This window comes from Pan paniscus, chromosome 4, assembly GCF_029289425.2.
Source record: "Pan paniscus chromosome 4, NHGRI_mPanPan1-v2.0_pri, whole genome shotgun sequence".
Taxonomy (NCBI): Eukaryota; Metazoa; Chordata; class Mammalia; order Primates; family Hominidae; genus Pan; species Pan paniscus.
In genome coordinates this window covers 118834869-118853100 of record NC_073253.2, presented here as the reverse complement: position 1 = coordinate 118853100, position 18232 = coordinate 118834869, and the positions used below count along the sequence as shown (strand labels likewise).

The window sequence follows — 18232 nt, the reverse complement described above, 5'->3', positions numbered from 1 at the left end:
TAATTTTATTTCCCAGAACAAGTCTGGACAGTTTTTTTAATCACTGAGCAAACAACTTAAATTTTTAAGAGTTAAGAAGAATTGCAATTAACAAACAGAGGTTGAGGCAGGGTATACTCTAAGCAAAAACAAACCAAAACCACCACAGCAACGTAAATGGTAGGTTAGATCACAAGGTAGAGATTTTTTAGAAATGGGAGAGGTAAGGAAAAAGAGGGCACGACAGGCTCAGAAAGGTTTGTTCTTACACCTGGTGAATTTTCAATTATAAAATCTTACTCCACCCATTCCAGTGGTTCTAAAATTATTTTTATTTGATACTAATATAAAAAGCTATCCACTGTGAATTCATGAAAGTTACATCTGATAATTTCCAATATCTTTACTTTTCAAGAGAAGTTTATTTTTTCCCAAGAAAAGCTCAAGGAGTATGAATACAAAATTCACATATTTGAAAATACAATCTCACCCTCACTCCCCCAAAATTCACTTCATTAAATATCTCATTTTATATGTTGGTATTCCCTCCTTTAAGTGACAAAACAAAATTAGGTCACACAACAGTAATACACAGGAACTATTAAAGACTGCTTGGTACTTTGTGTCAAGTTTTTAAATACTTCAGTTCCTTACAGATAAGTATTAGTTAAGTAGACCATTAAGGAAATAATATCATGATCCATTTCACAGTAATATCATGATCCATTTTCAGGTCTAGAATTCTTCATGTAAAATGTAAAATAGTGATATAGTTTGGGTGTTGTCCCCTCTAAATCTTACGTTGAGTTATAATCCTCAGTGTTGAAGGTGGGGCCTGCTGGGAGTTAACTGGGTCAATGGGGCAGATCCCTCATGGGTTTGTGCTGTTCTCATGATTTTGAGTTCTTATGAGATTTGGTTTAAAAGTGTGTTTGCACCTCCCCTTCACTTTCTCTCTCTCTTGCTCCCACTCTCTCCACGTGATAACTGGCTTCCCCTTGCCTTCTGCCATGATTGTACACTTCCTGAGGCCTTACCAGAAGCTGAACAGATGCCTGGCACCATGCTTCCTATACAGCCTACAGAACCGTGAGCCAACTAAACCTCTTTTCTTATAAATTACCCAGCCTCCAGCATTTCTTTATAGCAACACAAGAACAGCCTAACACAAATAAGAAGAATTAGAACAAAAGTACTAACAAACTTATTAGGAAATTTAAACTTCCTGATTTAATTTAAACAGCTCTGATTAAGAAAACCTAAATTGTGGCTAGAAATGCTAAGTACAGAATTATCACACAGTATCACCCTATCTTTCTTTTAGGGTAATTTTGCATTAAGGCATTCTTAACCTTTAGCACAAATGCTTATACTCCTAGGTCAACAGTTTTCAACATGTGGCCTGAAGCTCTTGAGGACAGGGGTGGTCCGTGAGACCCTTGCAGGAAGTCAGTAATATCAAAATTATTTTGTAATAACATAAATATGTTTTTTTCACTCTCATTCCAGAGACTATGGGACTTGTGTTATCACAATATATTAAATGCAGAAGATATGGGAATCTAGCTGTTTACTGTTAAGCCAGACATTAAAAACATTTGCAAAATATGTAGAACAATGTTACTTTTCTCACTTTTTCTGTTTTGGAAAGTATATCAACAAAATTGCCTTGATTTTAAAATGTCTCAATTATTATTTTTATTTTAAACAAATATAGCAACGTTTTTATATTTCTGTGTTAATTTCTAATATGGTAAATATCAATAGCTACAACCCACAACAACAAAAGTGCTCTGAGATACTCAAAAAGGGTAAGAGCATAAAAGAATCCTGAGACCCAAAAGTTTAAGAAGTACTGTCCTAGCTGAATAGTAAGCGCTGCTATGAACCAACAGGTGTACTGAATTATGGACTTGGTAACAGTCCTTCCATTAAAAGACCACAATATCTGCATTTAGCAGTAAAATTCTATCAATTAACCCCAAATAAAAGGAATCAAGTTATCCCACTGTAAAAAAGAGCAACAGTCCTTTCTGTGATGATTTAATTTACACATTTAGAAATTATTCTAACATTCAAACAACATTAAAAAAATAACATCACCTACAAACAAGTAAAAATTTAACTGTTGCAAAAACTGAATAGAACTTAAGTTGTTATCCAATTTGGGCCTATAAAATTTAAGGAAAAAATGGACTCTATGATTCTTCCCCCTAGTCCCTAAGCTACAAGCTTACAAATCTTTTCTTCTTACAATGCATTATATAACACTTAAAGCAAAACTAAATATGAAATTTTCATAATTTTTCATGGTTTTATACTTTCTATCTTTTTACTATTGCACAAGGAATTACAAAAATTATGTATATTTAGTAATATCCTATTCAAAAGTATGGTTTGCTTTTTGCTTAAGATTCCTATGTGCTTAATTAATCATTGAAAATACTATAATAACCACACCACACACAACACTAATGCCTGCACCATAGAAACCAAACTAAAACCACTATCAGTTAACACCTCTTTCTTACTGATAATGCATAACATTCTTTAAATGTACCCATTCTCCATAAACTACAACTTTAACAGAAAAAAATTGTATACTTCCATCTACTATGATAGTAGTAACAATGTAAGTATATATTCACATATAAATAAGTAAATGTTTAGCAGTGTAAAACTTGTAGAAATTTCCATACAGAGAGACCTCTAACTTTAAAGAATTAGAAGTATTACATATTTTTAAAAACTTCTTCTAAAAGCAATTTAGCTATGACAGAAAAAGGAATTCTAAGAATCTGCTACATAAACTGTTGGTTACCTGGGCTGAGATTAAGTTTACACTACTGACTAACCCACTCATATCATATTTTCATTATTTTTGTTAATATCAAAATACAGTAAGCAGTATTCTAAGTATTTATTCACTTAACTTTCATGCTTTTTACAGTACTTCCTTTCAATTTTTTCAAAGAACAGCTTATAATATACATAGAGCAGAATTTTTTGAATGTCTTACCTAAAACATGGTCTGAGAAACTTGATCTGGTAACTGTGAATTAAATCAGTTTTAGATACTACTGAATGGTTTATACCCACAACTTTTAACAAAGTTTATACTATTACCCATAATACTTCTCAGAAGTGAACAGTACAATAAAATTTCCGTACATTACAAAATCACCAACGTTCATTTAACCAGCAGACGGAACTAAATCGTCTTAAAGTGAAAACGTAGGCATCGATAAACCAGAGTAAAAAAATGCAGGGAGCACATAAATCCAGACTTTTTAACAAGGCACAAATCAAGAAGGCAGAAGGATCAGCATAAAGAAGAAAGAGGGGGCTTTTCAAACACCTTTTAAAAGACAGCATTATAAAGAGTTATAATTTTAGTAACAGCACCTGTGGCTACCATCAAATTATTGCTTAGAACTACATAGTCCAAGGAATCTCAAAAAGTCAAGCCACTCGAGAAATGATGATTTAACATATGAATGGTGTCAAACAGTATTTTTAATATCATTTCTATAGTTAGAGATTTGCCAAGAATAATTTATGACAGAGAAAAAGATCATTTACTTCCTCTGATAAGCAGTAATTTATGACAGAAAAAAAGGTGATTTTTTTCTATGATTAAAAATATCAGCTAATTAAGATGTTCCAAGGAATGCATTAATTGCAGTTTCTAATGTAGCCTATTTAAACTAATGTCAAAAAAAATTAAGAAGTGTTACTGAGAATCACAGATCTCCAAAAACAATTTTCCCATAAATTTCAAATATGTTCTATGCATTTTCATGAAATATCAACAATTCAGATATACTTACTTTCAAGTAAATGAAGAAACTGAGTTAATTCTAATAATTAAAGCCCACCCTTCTCAAGAAAGTGACTAATTTTAGATGGCTGAGTTGTATAGTTCAGCAAGTTTTAATATAAAACTTTCTGCATATCTCCTTGGTTACCACTTCCATTAATTAAAAAATTCTCACCAATAATTTTTTCCTTTGACCTCTAGTTGTCCAAAATGAGAAAATAAATTTACCTAATCATAGGATAATACGAATGAAATTAATTTTTAGAATTTAAAAATTTGAAATTGTATTATTTGTCCAGAAATAGAATAAACTCAAAATTAATAATACGACGATTTTGTGTAATATTAAAATATCGAACTTTAATCACAGGGTCACAGAAGTTAGAAAATATAGGAAATTTGAAGATTATACATCCCAACTTCACATCTAATGAAAGAAAACAGTCTGTTATTGTTATTTAAGAATTTATTCTTTCAACCATTTACCAAGAACCTACAAGTGCCAATCATTCTGCTACCAAGAAGAAAAAGATGAACATATCATTATCACTGCCCTCAAAGAGTTCAAAATTCAGTGGAGAAGACAGACATAGACAAATAATAATTACCATATGATAAAAGAAAAATAAAGGTTTCAAAGGTTTACATATTCAAAATATCAGATCAAATAAGATTTTCTGGAGAGGAAAAGATGTCAGAAAACTCATTGCTAAGCAGGTGACATTTAGCTGGGGCTTAAAGAAAAATAGAATTCATTAGAAAAGAAAGATATTCGAGAAAGAATACAGACATGTGAAAATAGTAAGATCTACTCAAGGAATAGTAAGTGTAGTGCAACTAAAAAGTAGGTCAGTAGAAAGAGAAACAAATTTGGACTTTATACTAAATGATGTGCCCCTCTGTGCAGGTAGAGGTAAAAAGCTGGTTGAGATATTCAAAAGGAAGCCCAATTCGAAGAAAAGTAACAATGGGGACTGGAAGAGAATGAAGTCAAGAGAGATTTTAAGAGACAAAATTGACAGAACTTTTTTACTATACCAATACGCCGAAATCAGAGGAGGCTAACATTTCAGCTTGAATAGATGTGGAACTAATGGAACTAGGTAATCCAAAAGATCAAGCAGGAAGGTCTTTTAAGAGAGAGAGAAACTGTCGAGAAAATAAGGGGAAAAGAAGGTAGGGAACTCAATTCCAGCTATATGAATTTCTGATTTCAGTAGGGATATTCATATACAGCTAGACTTTAAGAATGGAAGCAGGAGATAAAGAACTGGAAGTTGTCTCTACACAAATAGTAATTTCATTTCTTCCTCCTTCCCTCCTGTTACAAAAAATCCAGGATTGCAGGATGAAGCTACACACTAAGGTTAGGAGCCTGGTTCCTTACTTTTGAGCAGCTGTACCAACCCTACAATTGCCCACCTCTGAACTCACCTGTCTCACATTACATCCCTTTACTTGTTTAAGCTACTGCTTTCACAACTTTTGTTATTAAGAGTCAAATCTATTTATATCCAATGGAGTAGTCCACACAGCTTTGTTCTTGCTATTCTTTTCTTGTCAACCTCTATACTCTCCTCAGGGAGATCTCATCCATTTCTTTAGCCTTAAAAACCATCTATGTGCTGATGACTCCCAAACCCAGGTCTTCATTTGACTCAATGAATACTGAGTAGATGTGACAAAACAAGACTATTCAATACATTAAATTTTTGCTATCACAGAGAGTGATAATGGTATAAAACAATAGTCTAATCCTATGCAAAGCTAAATAATGTAATGTAAAGAGGGATATTGTCAGAGAAGCTACATAAAGGAAAGAAACATGGATTTACAGGAGGATCAAAACCCAAACGGGCAAAACCAAATTGTATATTTTTTCACAGATACCCCACTAAATAATTCTAAATAAATCTATTTTCCAATTTATTTGTGGTAAAATACACATAGAATTTGTCATTTAAACCATCTTTAAGTGTACAGTTCAGTGGCATTAAGTACATTTACATTACTGTACAACCATCCCCACCATCCATCCATCTCCAAAATTTGTTCATCATCCCATACTGAAACTCTTACCCAATGAACAATAATTCCTCATTTCTGCCCTCTCCCCAAGCCCCCAGAAAACACCATTCTACCTTCTGCCTCTATGAATTTGACTATTCCAGCCTCATGTAAGTGCAATTTCTTTGTCCTTTTGTGACCGCCTTATTTCACTTTGCAGAATTTTCCTTTTTTTAGTACAATGGCATGATCAAAGCTCATTGCAGCCTTGACCTCCTGGGCTCAAGCGATGCTCCCACCTCAGCCTCCCAAGTAGCTGAGACCACAAGTCTCAGTGCTGGGATTATAGGCGTGAGCCACCACACCCAGCCTTCCTTTTTAAAGCTGGATAATATTCCATCTTATGTATATACCACATTTTATCCATTTTTCTGTCAATGTACACTTGGGTTGCTTTTACCTTTTGGCTAGTGTAAACAATACTTCTATGAACATGAATGTACAATTACCTGTTGAAGTCATGCTCTCAATTATTTTATGTACATATCCAGAAGTGGAATTGCTAGATCAAATGGTAGTTCTATGTTTAATTTTTTTGAAGAATCAACATACAATTTTCCACGGTGGCATTTTTTAATTTTTACACCAATGCACAAGGATTCCAATTTCTCCATATCCATACTAACACTTGCTTTCTGTGTATTGTTTTGTTTTGTTACAGCCATATTGAGGGGTATGAAGTGGTATCTCATGGTTTCCAGCTGCATTTCCCTAATGATTAGTGGTGTTGAGCATTTTTTTATGTTTTTCATCAGCCATTTGTATATCTTTGGAGATTTGTCTATTCAAGTCCTTTGTCCATTTTTCAATTGGGTTGCCTATTTTTGTTGGTGAGTTTTAGAAGTTCTTTATATATGCTGGATATTACTTAAATATATCTATTTTTAAAGAGAATATTAACAAGCAAATTGCTATATAAACGAAATTCAGCATACCATAGGAAAATTATAGGTTGAGTTACTCTAAATAGCCCATTTATAATTAAGAACAGTCTGAAAATATAATCTTTTCAGATATGAATTCCAAAATCAAACTGTTTAAAAGTCATCAGTTCTTCCAAAACAATTAAGCACTCTTGTTTTTCTACAAAGCTCACAAAGGTACTTAAAAATGCTTTCACAAAATTCACAAATGACCAAAAAAAAAAAAAAAAAACACAAAAAATATGCCCAAATTCACGACTCGTACAAAATACTAAAAAATATCCACATGTGTCACAGCTCAGAGCCGCCTGATGCACACCTTCAGTAAGACCATTTGTATTTCAATCTATGTAAATGACACCCATAGAGCAGAGAGGAGCATAGCACCCTTAGTAAACAGAGACTACCCTGTAAATGGTGGTCCCTGCAGTTGTGCAACACTGCAGTCCTATGGCATTCAAGTCCTAAAAGATGTTTCATTTTTATTCTTACTATCTCTGACATAGTTCTTAAATATAAAACAGAAAAAAGTTAAAATAATAAAAGTACATCTTTGTTACTCAATTCAATGACTTGCTAAACTCTAAACTGACTAACTCATTTCTATCTAACTAAACCACTCAATCCTATTCTTCCAAATGACAGTTTTATTACTGTACTAGATAGATCTGTTTTTTTTTTCATCACCGTGGCATCCAATCCCCCTTATATAACACCTCGATTTCCCAGTAGGCAATCACCTCCACCATTCTCAGTCTCTAAAGTTCGGATAAGCATTTGATCTAACTTGAGGCAATCAAATTCATAGTAATTAAATCAGGGATAAGCATGACATAAGGCAGTAAGATTTAGTCCTACAACTTTTGCTGAAATTTTTAGGAAAGAGATGCTTTCATAATTGCTAAGCCTAGGTTATTGGTGGCAACCTCCAGCATCTCTTAAGAAGGACCAACTAGAGAGTGAAGCTTACACATACTCATAAGGCATATCATAGAGACTTGACATGTTGATGGCAGTATTTGAAGCACTGGATAGAGCAATGTCTAATCTATCAAGTCATTTCCTTGAATTTCCAAGTACATGAGTCAATAAATTCGTTTTATACCCACTTAACTTCTTATTTGCTAGTATAATAACTAATATGTATAGTTTCACATATAATTCGTTTTATCCCAATAGCCTTTAAATCCCAGTTGTCAGTGATAATTTTGATAACTCCCTGAGGCCTGTCTGTATCAGACTTAAATATGTATTATAGGAAGTCTGTAGTGATGAACACATTACTACAAAATTTAAAACTTATTGCCCCTACAATGACTACTCATTTGCAAAGTGTGCTCTTAGAAAAAACAGAATGTAAAACTGATATCAGTATGAAATGGACAGCTCTACCCACTAGAATGTAAACATGCTTACAAAAAGATACATGAAGAAATTCCATTTTATTAAATCTGGAGAAACAAAATTCCTCTACCTGTATTATACAAGAAGCTATACAAGTAAAATTCTTACAATTAATTGAACATAAGTATACAGAAAAGTGCTGTGAGAACCTTTTAACATAAAGGAAATGTAACATACAATAGAAATTTTTTCCATGAATTTTCTCTAGTGGCATGAAATAATCTCACTTGAATTTACAGTTTATCTAAAAACATACCCATATTAGTTGCCTAGGGCTGCTGTAACAAATTACTACAAATTTGGTGGCTTACAACAACAGAAATTTATTTTTTTACAGTTATGGAGGTAAGAGTCTGAAATCAGTTTCATTGGTCTGAATCAATGTCTTCGCAAGGCCACACTCCCTCTAGAGACTCTAGGCAAAAGTACTAGAAGCCTCTTCCAGGTTCTCTCCACTCTGCTCCACAGTCACAATGCCTACTCCTTTTCTGTATGTGTAGATGTCCCTCTGCCCCCACCAGATAATACAGAATAATCTCTCCATCTCAAAATCCTTAATTTATCATACTTGCAAAGTCTTTGTCATACAGTAACATGTAGAGGTTCTAGGGATTATGATACAGATAACTTCTATGTGGCCATTTTTCAGCCTACCACTATATTGTAAGTCACTTCAACAGCTATAATAGTGCCTCCAAAAAGACTAAGAATATGGAAGAAGTATGCATTTTATATTCGCAAATTAAATTTTTTCACAATGTTCTCTACTCATATCAGCATAAACATAAAAAGCTCCAAATCTGTCATAAAATAAAAAAGGGATCCTAAGACCATAGTAAGAAAATGTATAGTAAACATAGCCTTGCAAAGTGATTTCCTTAACCAAACTTAAAATACCATTCCTTGAAACTAAAAAGTCATGACAATCCACTTTATTTCAAATTTAAAAATTAATATAAGACTTTACCTCCAGATCCTAACTGCTTATAGAATCTGTATTCCAAATGTAGCTGTGGTGCTCTTGATTTCATGGGCTCCTAATTGAAAAACAAATAAAAAAAGACATTTAAGTTATTAAAAGAGCACTAGGTCCCAACACAAATGTTATAAATTTTGGTGTCAATGCCTATATTATGTAATAGTCTACAAGGCGTCTTTGTCTAAGATTAGATTCATATAAAAATCAACTTTCTGTTCAATGTAAAATAAAATGATGCTACAAATGTACATAAACTAAGTAGCCATTAGATCAGGCAGGAGAAAAATCCCTTAAGTTTGACTCTTTGACCCTGAGAAAAATATGTTCTGAACATTCATCACTAGAGAAATGATGGCTCTTATGCTATTTCTCCTGTTCTCCAAATTCACCTCTGAACTGCGTACTTCTTACATAAAGGTTCTAGATTAAAGTTAAGTCAAAGGATAGTAAGAACAAAGATGGTAATTTGAAAATGTTGATAGTAGCAACAATGTCTTAATTTTTTTTCACTAAGGTATAACTTATATGCAATAAAACACACAGTTATAAGCGTTAAATCCATATTAACTCCATATATCCCTATAACCACCACACCAATCTACAGAACATTTCCATCATACCTTTTTTACTTCTATCACCTTTGGATTCGTTTTGCCTGTTGCTGGATTTCACCTAAATGATATTATACAATATATGCTTTCTGTTGTGTCCAGCTTTTATCATTCGACATAAATGTTTTTGAGATTCATATACACACACACACACACAAACATGTACAGAGGAAACATGGGTTTTAGACATTAGAAATAATATTAAATATGAAAATACAAGAAGTAGAAAACTGTAACAGGGTAACAGGAAATTTAAAAAAGAACCAACAGAAAAGTATAACAAGGTAATAGAAAATTTCAAAAAGAATCAATAGAACTTTGAAAAATAAGAGAATACAATAACTAAATTTAAAACTCATTTTGCCAGCAGATTAACAGAAGAGAGAATTTGGAAACTGTAAGGCAGACAGAAAAACTATATAGAATGCATCATGAAGGAAGAAAAACTGGAAAACAGAAGAAAAGGATCAGAGACCTGGACAATCCAGTGAGAAGATTTAGTGTGGATTTGATAACAGTATCAGGAGGAAAGGAGACAGAAAAGTGAGCAGATGCAATAACTGGATAAATTATTGCTATGAATATTCCAGAATTGATGAGGTTAACAACCCACCAATTCAAGAGGAATGTGAATCCCAAACAGGATAACTAAAAAGAATTTTACACCAACACATCATAATGAAACTGTGACCAACAACAAAAGAATTCACATAAGCAATATTAAAATCCCACTGCAAAACTTATAAATTTTATTACAGGAGAAAACAATCAGCTTAGTTTTTGAGAGGCAGGATAGTACAGTAGTTAAGAGCACAGACACTGAAACTAAATTGTACTAGGTTTGAATCCTAAATCCTCTACTTCTAGCTGTGTGACTTTCAGCAAGTTACTTAACTTTTCTGTACTTTCCAGTTCCCTCATCTGTAAAATTGGGTTAAAACTTAACCTTTCTTATATATAAAGTACTTAAAACAGTGCCTTCTATACATATAGCACTATATTACCTATAATTCTTCAGTTAACTACTTAGAAGTACATAACCTTAAGATGCAATAAAAAGATGTCCATGTACACAATCACAAATGAAATTAAATATATAACTTATTCAATCACTACTCCCCCTTAGGATAAAAATACACACCCAAATCTGACTTAGTTGAGTCATTTCAACTAGATTCCAGTACTTAAGCAGTAAAATTTTAACACTATATAATAAAAGTCACCTTCCCCAGGATGACATTTTCATTATTCATGTACAACAAGATATAAGGATGGTAGCTGAGGTAATATTAACAAATTATCCTGAAACAAACTGTTGATCTGAACTAGGGTAATATTAGATAAATGTAAAAAATCTTTGTAAGAGATAACGGAGTGAAAGCAGTCACAGAAATCTGCTCTCTGAACTCACGTTATCAAATAATGCCTTTATTTGTACTGAGCAAAGTATAAAAGCCAGATAACACTGAGGTATGCAGACGTAAGATGTTCAAGTGATTACTTTTATGGCAGGTCTAAACAAAATCATGTTATCTGGCACAAACAGATATAACAGATACAAATGAAAAAACATATAAGGAAATCATGAACTATCGTTCAACAATGTATGTGAAAAGTTTTCTGTCCTTCCAATATTTTGGATGAACTTGAGGTGAACGTGACTAGATACCACTCTACAACCTCAAAATACTAGAGACATAGATCCAAAAATATTCCTAGTTCCCCCAAAGAACAATGTATAACCATAATTATTACATGTAATGCTGATCATTGTGCTTTAAAGAAAGACAAAGCAGAGAGGAGGAAGAATGTTTCCCCCCAAAAGGGGAGAAAACTAGTTAAGAGGACAGAGATACAGCACAAAAATAAACTTTAAAAAGTGATATATGTGTATGTATATAAGAAGGCTGAAAGATGACATAATAAACGTTTAGTAAGGCATCAATGGTATGAACAAGTTCCAAATCTATAAATAACAGGACCTAAGGATCACCACTTAATGAATGAAACAGACAAGGAAAGGTCAGCCTAGAGCAGGGGTTTCTGCTTTGACACGAAGGTTTATCTGCCTTAATATATCAGATAACTATCATTCACATACAAAGCATGCTCCCATGAGGAGAGTTGCCCACTACAGGCTGTTGTATTAATAGCACAGACTGTAAACACTGCCACACTTTTATCCTTGCACACCACAAGGATTGTTGTAGGTTCAGGACCACTGGCCTACAACATGAGAAAAGGAAGAATTTCAAAGAAATGAAAGTCAGCAATGCCTGTTCAAACAACGTCCAGGCTGGGCACAGTGGCTCACGCCTGTAATCCCAGCACTTTGGGAGGCCGAGGCAGGCGGATCCCACAGTAGGCCTTCCCGCTGTGATTAATATTCATCAACCTCTTTCTGATTTCATGCTCATGAGGGGACCTTGAAATTTTAACTTAGCTTTCTATGTACATCGGCCCATAGAAAGAAACTTGGGCTTTCTAGACCTGTAAAATACCTCATTATTAGTTAGAAATTCACTCTTTCCTGAATCTGAGAGCTTGATAGTGTGAATTGATTACTGTGAATCCACCTCTAAGAAACGCTGACAACTGGTGAGATAACCTAATCACGTTTTGTTTCATAAGCCAAGGACCAGATCTTAACCAGTCTAAAGCCACATGTCAGCCAACCAATCTCTCTTCATGGCACTGCAACCCTACAACACATCTTTATTTCAAGTGAAAATAAACATTTGTTACACTAAAACTTGGTCTATATTCAAAAGATACTTAAAATTAAATAGTGGAGTTTTTCTATTTCCTCCCATTTGCCTCTTCTCCTAATAGTCTCTCTTTTATATATTCATTTCATATTACCCTAATAACAGAGGTTATATTGACAGAGACAAGGTTGAAAAAGGCAGAGAAAACCAAGCCATGCTAAACCTCATACACATACATATATGTGTATGTATATAAGAAGGCTGAAAGATGACATAATAAATGTTTAGTAAGGCATCAATGGTATGAACAAGTTCCAAATCTATAAACAATAGGACCTAAGGATCACCACTTAATGAATGAAACAGGGAAACCTGGCTGCAAACCAGACAGAAAAGTTGTACCAGGAAAAGTATGTCTTACAAAAATAATTCCTAGATCCCAATTTTTCCAAAGAGATCGCTCTGCTCTGCAGCTGTCATACTGGGCACATTGAAAACTTCAGAATAATTCCACGGGAGTTTGCTTTCCCTGTTACCTATCACCTACCACATCAAGCATTTCTGCATCCCTCAAAGTCAAGCAATAGCCAGCTTTGCCATATATATGAAGTAACAATTTAAAAAGAAATTTCAGAAGCTACCTGGAAGTATGTTTTCAAAGAATATAATCCTGAATACTAAGAACACTTTTGTTTTACCAAAATGTTTGAATCAGAAGGCAAAATCTTGTTAATTTTTATCTAATTAAAAATCCTTCCCTAAATTAAAAATAGGGCCAAGATCCAGTTCTACAATGCTGCCAAAGTAAAGGGATTGAGTTTTTGTGGCACAGACAAACATGAATGTCCTACACATTACCATATACTTTAAGAGCAGGATGATGTTAGGAGCTTAGCAACAAAGATTAGCTATGCATATAACTGTCAAATAAACATTCAAATTATAAATGACATGAAAACAAAAAATAATTAAAATATATGTTAATCACTTAAAAAGTAACAAAGAAATCATTAAGAAAAATTAAGAAACAGGAACTTACCAACTTAATTGCCACATATTCATTTGTGTATAAATTTTTCCCTTGAAAAAGAAAAAAAAATCAGATTCTGCCAGTAATTGATTTTAAAGATACATTATATAAAACTGTACTCTGAAAAAAAGCACATAATACATTTAACTAAAGCATAAGTTTTTGCTTCTAAAATGGCAAAAAAACTTAACAAGGAAATATTCAAACTTATTATCAACTCGATGTATTTAGTATTTCACCTAGATTCAGAGTAGAAAGTGATACAGACACTACAGATACTAGTAGCCCACTTATAAAAATGGAAAGATTCTGACTTTCTTGGAATATTGTATACAATTTAAAAGTAATCAATAGTCAAATGCATGGTCAAAAAATTTCAAAACCAGAACTCCTATATAAGAATAAGAATACCAAATTCCTCTTCCAACTATCATTTCATTTTAAATTCATCATTATTATGAGATGTAATCTTATTAGGGCTCATATTTAATCCAGTAAGTATATTAAATAAACATAAAATATCTGAAATAATATTTAAAAACATTCAATAATTGGCTGTGATAAACTAACCACTTTGAGGAGAAAAATAGTTACTGGTGCCTCACCTTACAACAAAATTAATTCCAAATATCTTGAGTTAAATATAAGCTAAAAACAAGAAAGAATACTTATCACATCCACATATTAAGGATATTCTGAGCAGAAGAAGATCATGGCTGGGCGCGGTGGCTCATGCCTGTAATCCCAACACTTTGGGAGGCTGAGGCAGGTGGATCATGAAGTCAGGAGTTCAAGACCAGACTGACCAACATGGTGAAATCCCGTCTCTACTAAAAATACAAAAATTAGACAGGCATGGTGGCGCACGCCTGTAATCCCAGCTACTCAGGAGGCTGAGGCAGGAGAATTCGCTTGAACCCAGGAGGCAGAGGGTGCAGTGAGCCGAGATCACACCACTGCACTCCAGCCTGGGCAACAGAGTGAGACTCCATTAAAAAAAAAAAAATTAGGATCATAACGTTTTATACAGATTTGATTACATAAAATATTTAAAATATCTAATATCACTAGAGATTAATATTACTAACTTGTAAAGAATTCAAATGAATTACAGTAATCTTTAGCACTGCAAATCAAAAATAATCTAGAAAATTCCAATTGGTCAGCATCTGTAGTCAAAGTAGAGTACTAAAGAGAATTTTGGAAGCACTAAGTATATGAAGATAATTTGATTAATGTATAAGTACACTAAAAAGAATGAAAAAACTGCACAATATGATTTCTGAATTTCCAGTATTTTTTCAATTAGCATGTATTACTTTTATAGTGAGGAAAACAAAACAATGATAGTTTTTTGGGTTTTTTTAATAGTGAGAGTAACTGGCCCTGGTCACAATGGCTACTGAACACAGAAGAAGCAATCAACAACTATGACACATGTGATTTTCCAGCATAATGGCCTGAACCTCCTTCCATACAGCAGCTGATGAACAGTAGCAAAACTTCTAGGCAAAATTTCAGCTTCAGTTGTGTTGCCACCTTTGTACAGTAGTGTTTATTTATACAAATATTATAATACTTTTCTGAATTTTGTCCTTATTGTACAAAATTGAGAGAAAATAAAGGGCAAAAAAGAAGTATTCATATTAACGCTAAGTAACATAGGTGTCATAAACTCAATACAGTTGGCAAAAAGGATGGAACTCAACAGAAGTTCCAAAAGTGGTCAACTTTAAGCTCTATTCATATACTCATTGAACCTATATACATATTTTTAAAAATTATGGAATATTTCATATTTTTAGTCAATTAGTTCAACATTTAGATGTGCCTTCATATACATTTTCAAAAATGCATTATGAATGAAAAGTTAGGTTTCCTCTAGTAAACTTGGCAGTAAATAATTTAATGATATTCACAATGAAGAACTTGATGTCAAAGAACATTAACAAAAGACAATTCTGGTTTTGAGTTCCAAGACAGAATTTTTATTTCCCAAACATATTATCATCTTTTCATAACTATTTTGTATATGATGTTTATTCACAAGTACACAAGGAAAAAATTTCACAGGACAAGAAGTTAGGTTAACTACAGATCTCAAAGAATCAAAATACACCAAATGCCTCTAAAAGTACTATTTTTGTTGGCTTTCATACCTTTGAGGTCACAGCAGAAAGCACTAAATCCTAAAAGGATCATCTTTTTTTGAATACTAGAGATCTTGCTGAAACTTGAAGTCACAATTATGGACAAAGATTAAACAATAACACAAGTGCATTTTTGTCACCTAGCATAGCCACAGCCTCACTTTTAATCAGTATTTGTTATAAACATAAACAAACAAATGATGCACAAAGTATGTGTTTATGTATGGTGTGACTGAAAGGGAGGGAATGTGCATGTAGTGAGAATCCCATTAAAAGAAAAATCCAAGTAAACTGGTGCCGGTTAAGTGATGTTTTAATCCAATTTAAAAAGACATTTCCAGTAAAGCATTGTGCCATATTAAACTTGTTTTACCAATTTTGTGGCTTTGGGGTGGTAATTATCAAAAACTATGTTCTTCAAAAACTACACATATATGTTTACAGCAGAAACAACTATTTACCCACCAATAGCCATTCTCCCCCTACAGAATGCCCAAGCTTGAAAACGGCTGCCCAGCTAAAGACTACATTGCCTGCCTCTCTTTCAGCTTAATGTGGCCATGTGACTTAAGTTCTGAATGTCAGTAGACATTAAGTATGTTACTCCTCACTTCCAGAAAGGAATGTATACGCTCCTGCCCCTTTTTTTCTTTATTCTTCCTGGCTGGGAGATGGAAACAGCTAAAGCAATTACCTTGTGCACAGAGACTGAAGTCACATATTAAGGATGCAGAGGTACCCTGACAGCCTTCGGGTTTCTCCCTCTGGTCTGTGTCGTGTGAAATGAAAATAAACCATTTGCTTGAAACCACTATATATTGGAATTTTTTGTTACCGTCTTACAGTCTATTCCTTAGTTATTACATTTTTCAGGTAAGTTTTATAATAGCTTCAGTTAGAAACAGCAGAAAAATCAATAAACATGAAAATGATGAACCCATCCAAATCTACATATTCATTTGATACATATAAGGCCTGCAGAATTTTCAACAAAGCAACTATCAAATATAAACAATAAAATAAGGAGTTATTAGCTATGTAGGAATAAGAAAAGAAAAAACAAAAATAAGAAATGTTATGGAAGCTCCTGTGGCATACTTAATTATGTCAAAAGTTACAATATCTTATTTCAGGTATGGTTATTCATTAAACAATACATAATATTCTCTTCTGTGCTCTTTTATGATAGACAGATGTGGCCACAGAGCACAAAGGAAAGTCCCTCATGAAAACAAAGGTTACTATACTTAACAAATTCTGAACAGGAAGTCACATCGCATGCCACACAGGGTCACAGGGGAAACACTAGGTTTTGGTTAGGTGGCAGAAAAACAAGAGCAAGCGGAGTGCCTAGGCCAAAGCATTTACTGGGGTTTCCCAGCGAAAGGCAATGCAGGGCAAGGTAAATGGTAAAGGATTACTTAGTTTGAATAATTCCAGTGACTTTTGGGCTATAAGAATGGGTCTCTAGCTTCCAGGTACCTGGCCGTGGGGAAGATAAGGTAGAGGAATATTGCCTCTTGGGTGTATGGGCCAGACAGAAAAGGAGTGTGGATTGGTTAGTGCACATATCATAGGCATGCTCCCAGCTGAGTTTTTGGCTAATTCTAAGAATTGGCTAACCTCTGGAGGGGTAATCTCTTCCCAGCCAAAAAGGTTTTTTAAGATGTCAAAACATCATAATATACAGAAAAATAAAAATACATATATAATACAACCCTATATTTTAGCTAGCTATGTTTGGTCTTATTCAGTGCCTGTCAAAAACATTCCTAGGAGTTTCACTGCCTAAACTAGAAATACATCTACCAATGGCAGAATGCAAACCTTACTACCAACACATAAAATAAAACTACAAACACAGATGGTTCTCAACTATGATGGTTCAATTTGAGATATTTCAACTTTATATAATGATGCAAAAACAACATGCATTCAATAGAAACCATACTTTGAATTTTCCTGGACTAGCAATATGAAGTATGATACTATCACTCTATGCTGGGCAGGTGCAGTGAGCTGCCGCTCTCAGTCAGCCACACAATCATGAGAGTAAACAACCAATATTGTACAGCGTACTGTGTTGCCAGCATTTTCTGGATATTGTGTTTTGGGGTTTCCAATGTCATTATGTCTATAAAATGCCCATTTTCAACTTATGATATTTCAACTTAAGATGGGTTTATCAGGATGTAAACCCATCTTAAGTTAAGGAGTATTTGCACATCAATTCACCTTCCTTATTATCATTTTTTTTTTTTTTACAGACAGGATCTCACTATATTGTCCAGGCTAGACTCAACCTCTTAGAATCAAGCTATCCTCCTATCCTCCTAACTCAGCCACTCCACTTCAGTAACTGGAACTACAGGCATGCCCCACCACACCTGACTGTTTATTTTAAACGAAAAACAGAATCCAGATAAAAATGATAAACACATGTATTTAAATTTGAAAGCAAATAAATAAATATAATTTAAAATTATTATTTCAAATGTTTACCTATTTTTTTTTAATCTCATGGCCTTTTTTTTTTTTTTTTTTTTTGAGACAGAGTCTTA

The 18232-nt window shown here is 33.6% G+C and overlaps 1 protein-coding gene across 15 annotated transcripts in view; it reads right to left on the bottom strand.

Annotated features, from left to right (window-relative positions):
- CSNK1G3 (casein kinase 1 gamma 3) overlaps positions 1-18232 on the bottom strand; it is a 107252-nt gene that overhangs the window by 50170 nt on the left and 38850 nt on the right. For all 15 annotated transcript variants that reach the window (XM_034960417.3, XM_034960418.3, XM_008952042.6 and 12 more), the window contains 2 exons: positions 13531-13571; positions 9161-9230 (listed from right to left, as the gene is read on the bottom strand). In XM_034960417.3, the coding sequence (XP_034816308.1) occupies positions 9161-9230; positions 13531-13571 (111 nt within the window). The remainder of the gene's footprint in view (positions 1-9160; positions 9231-13530; positions 13572-18232) is intronic.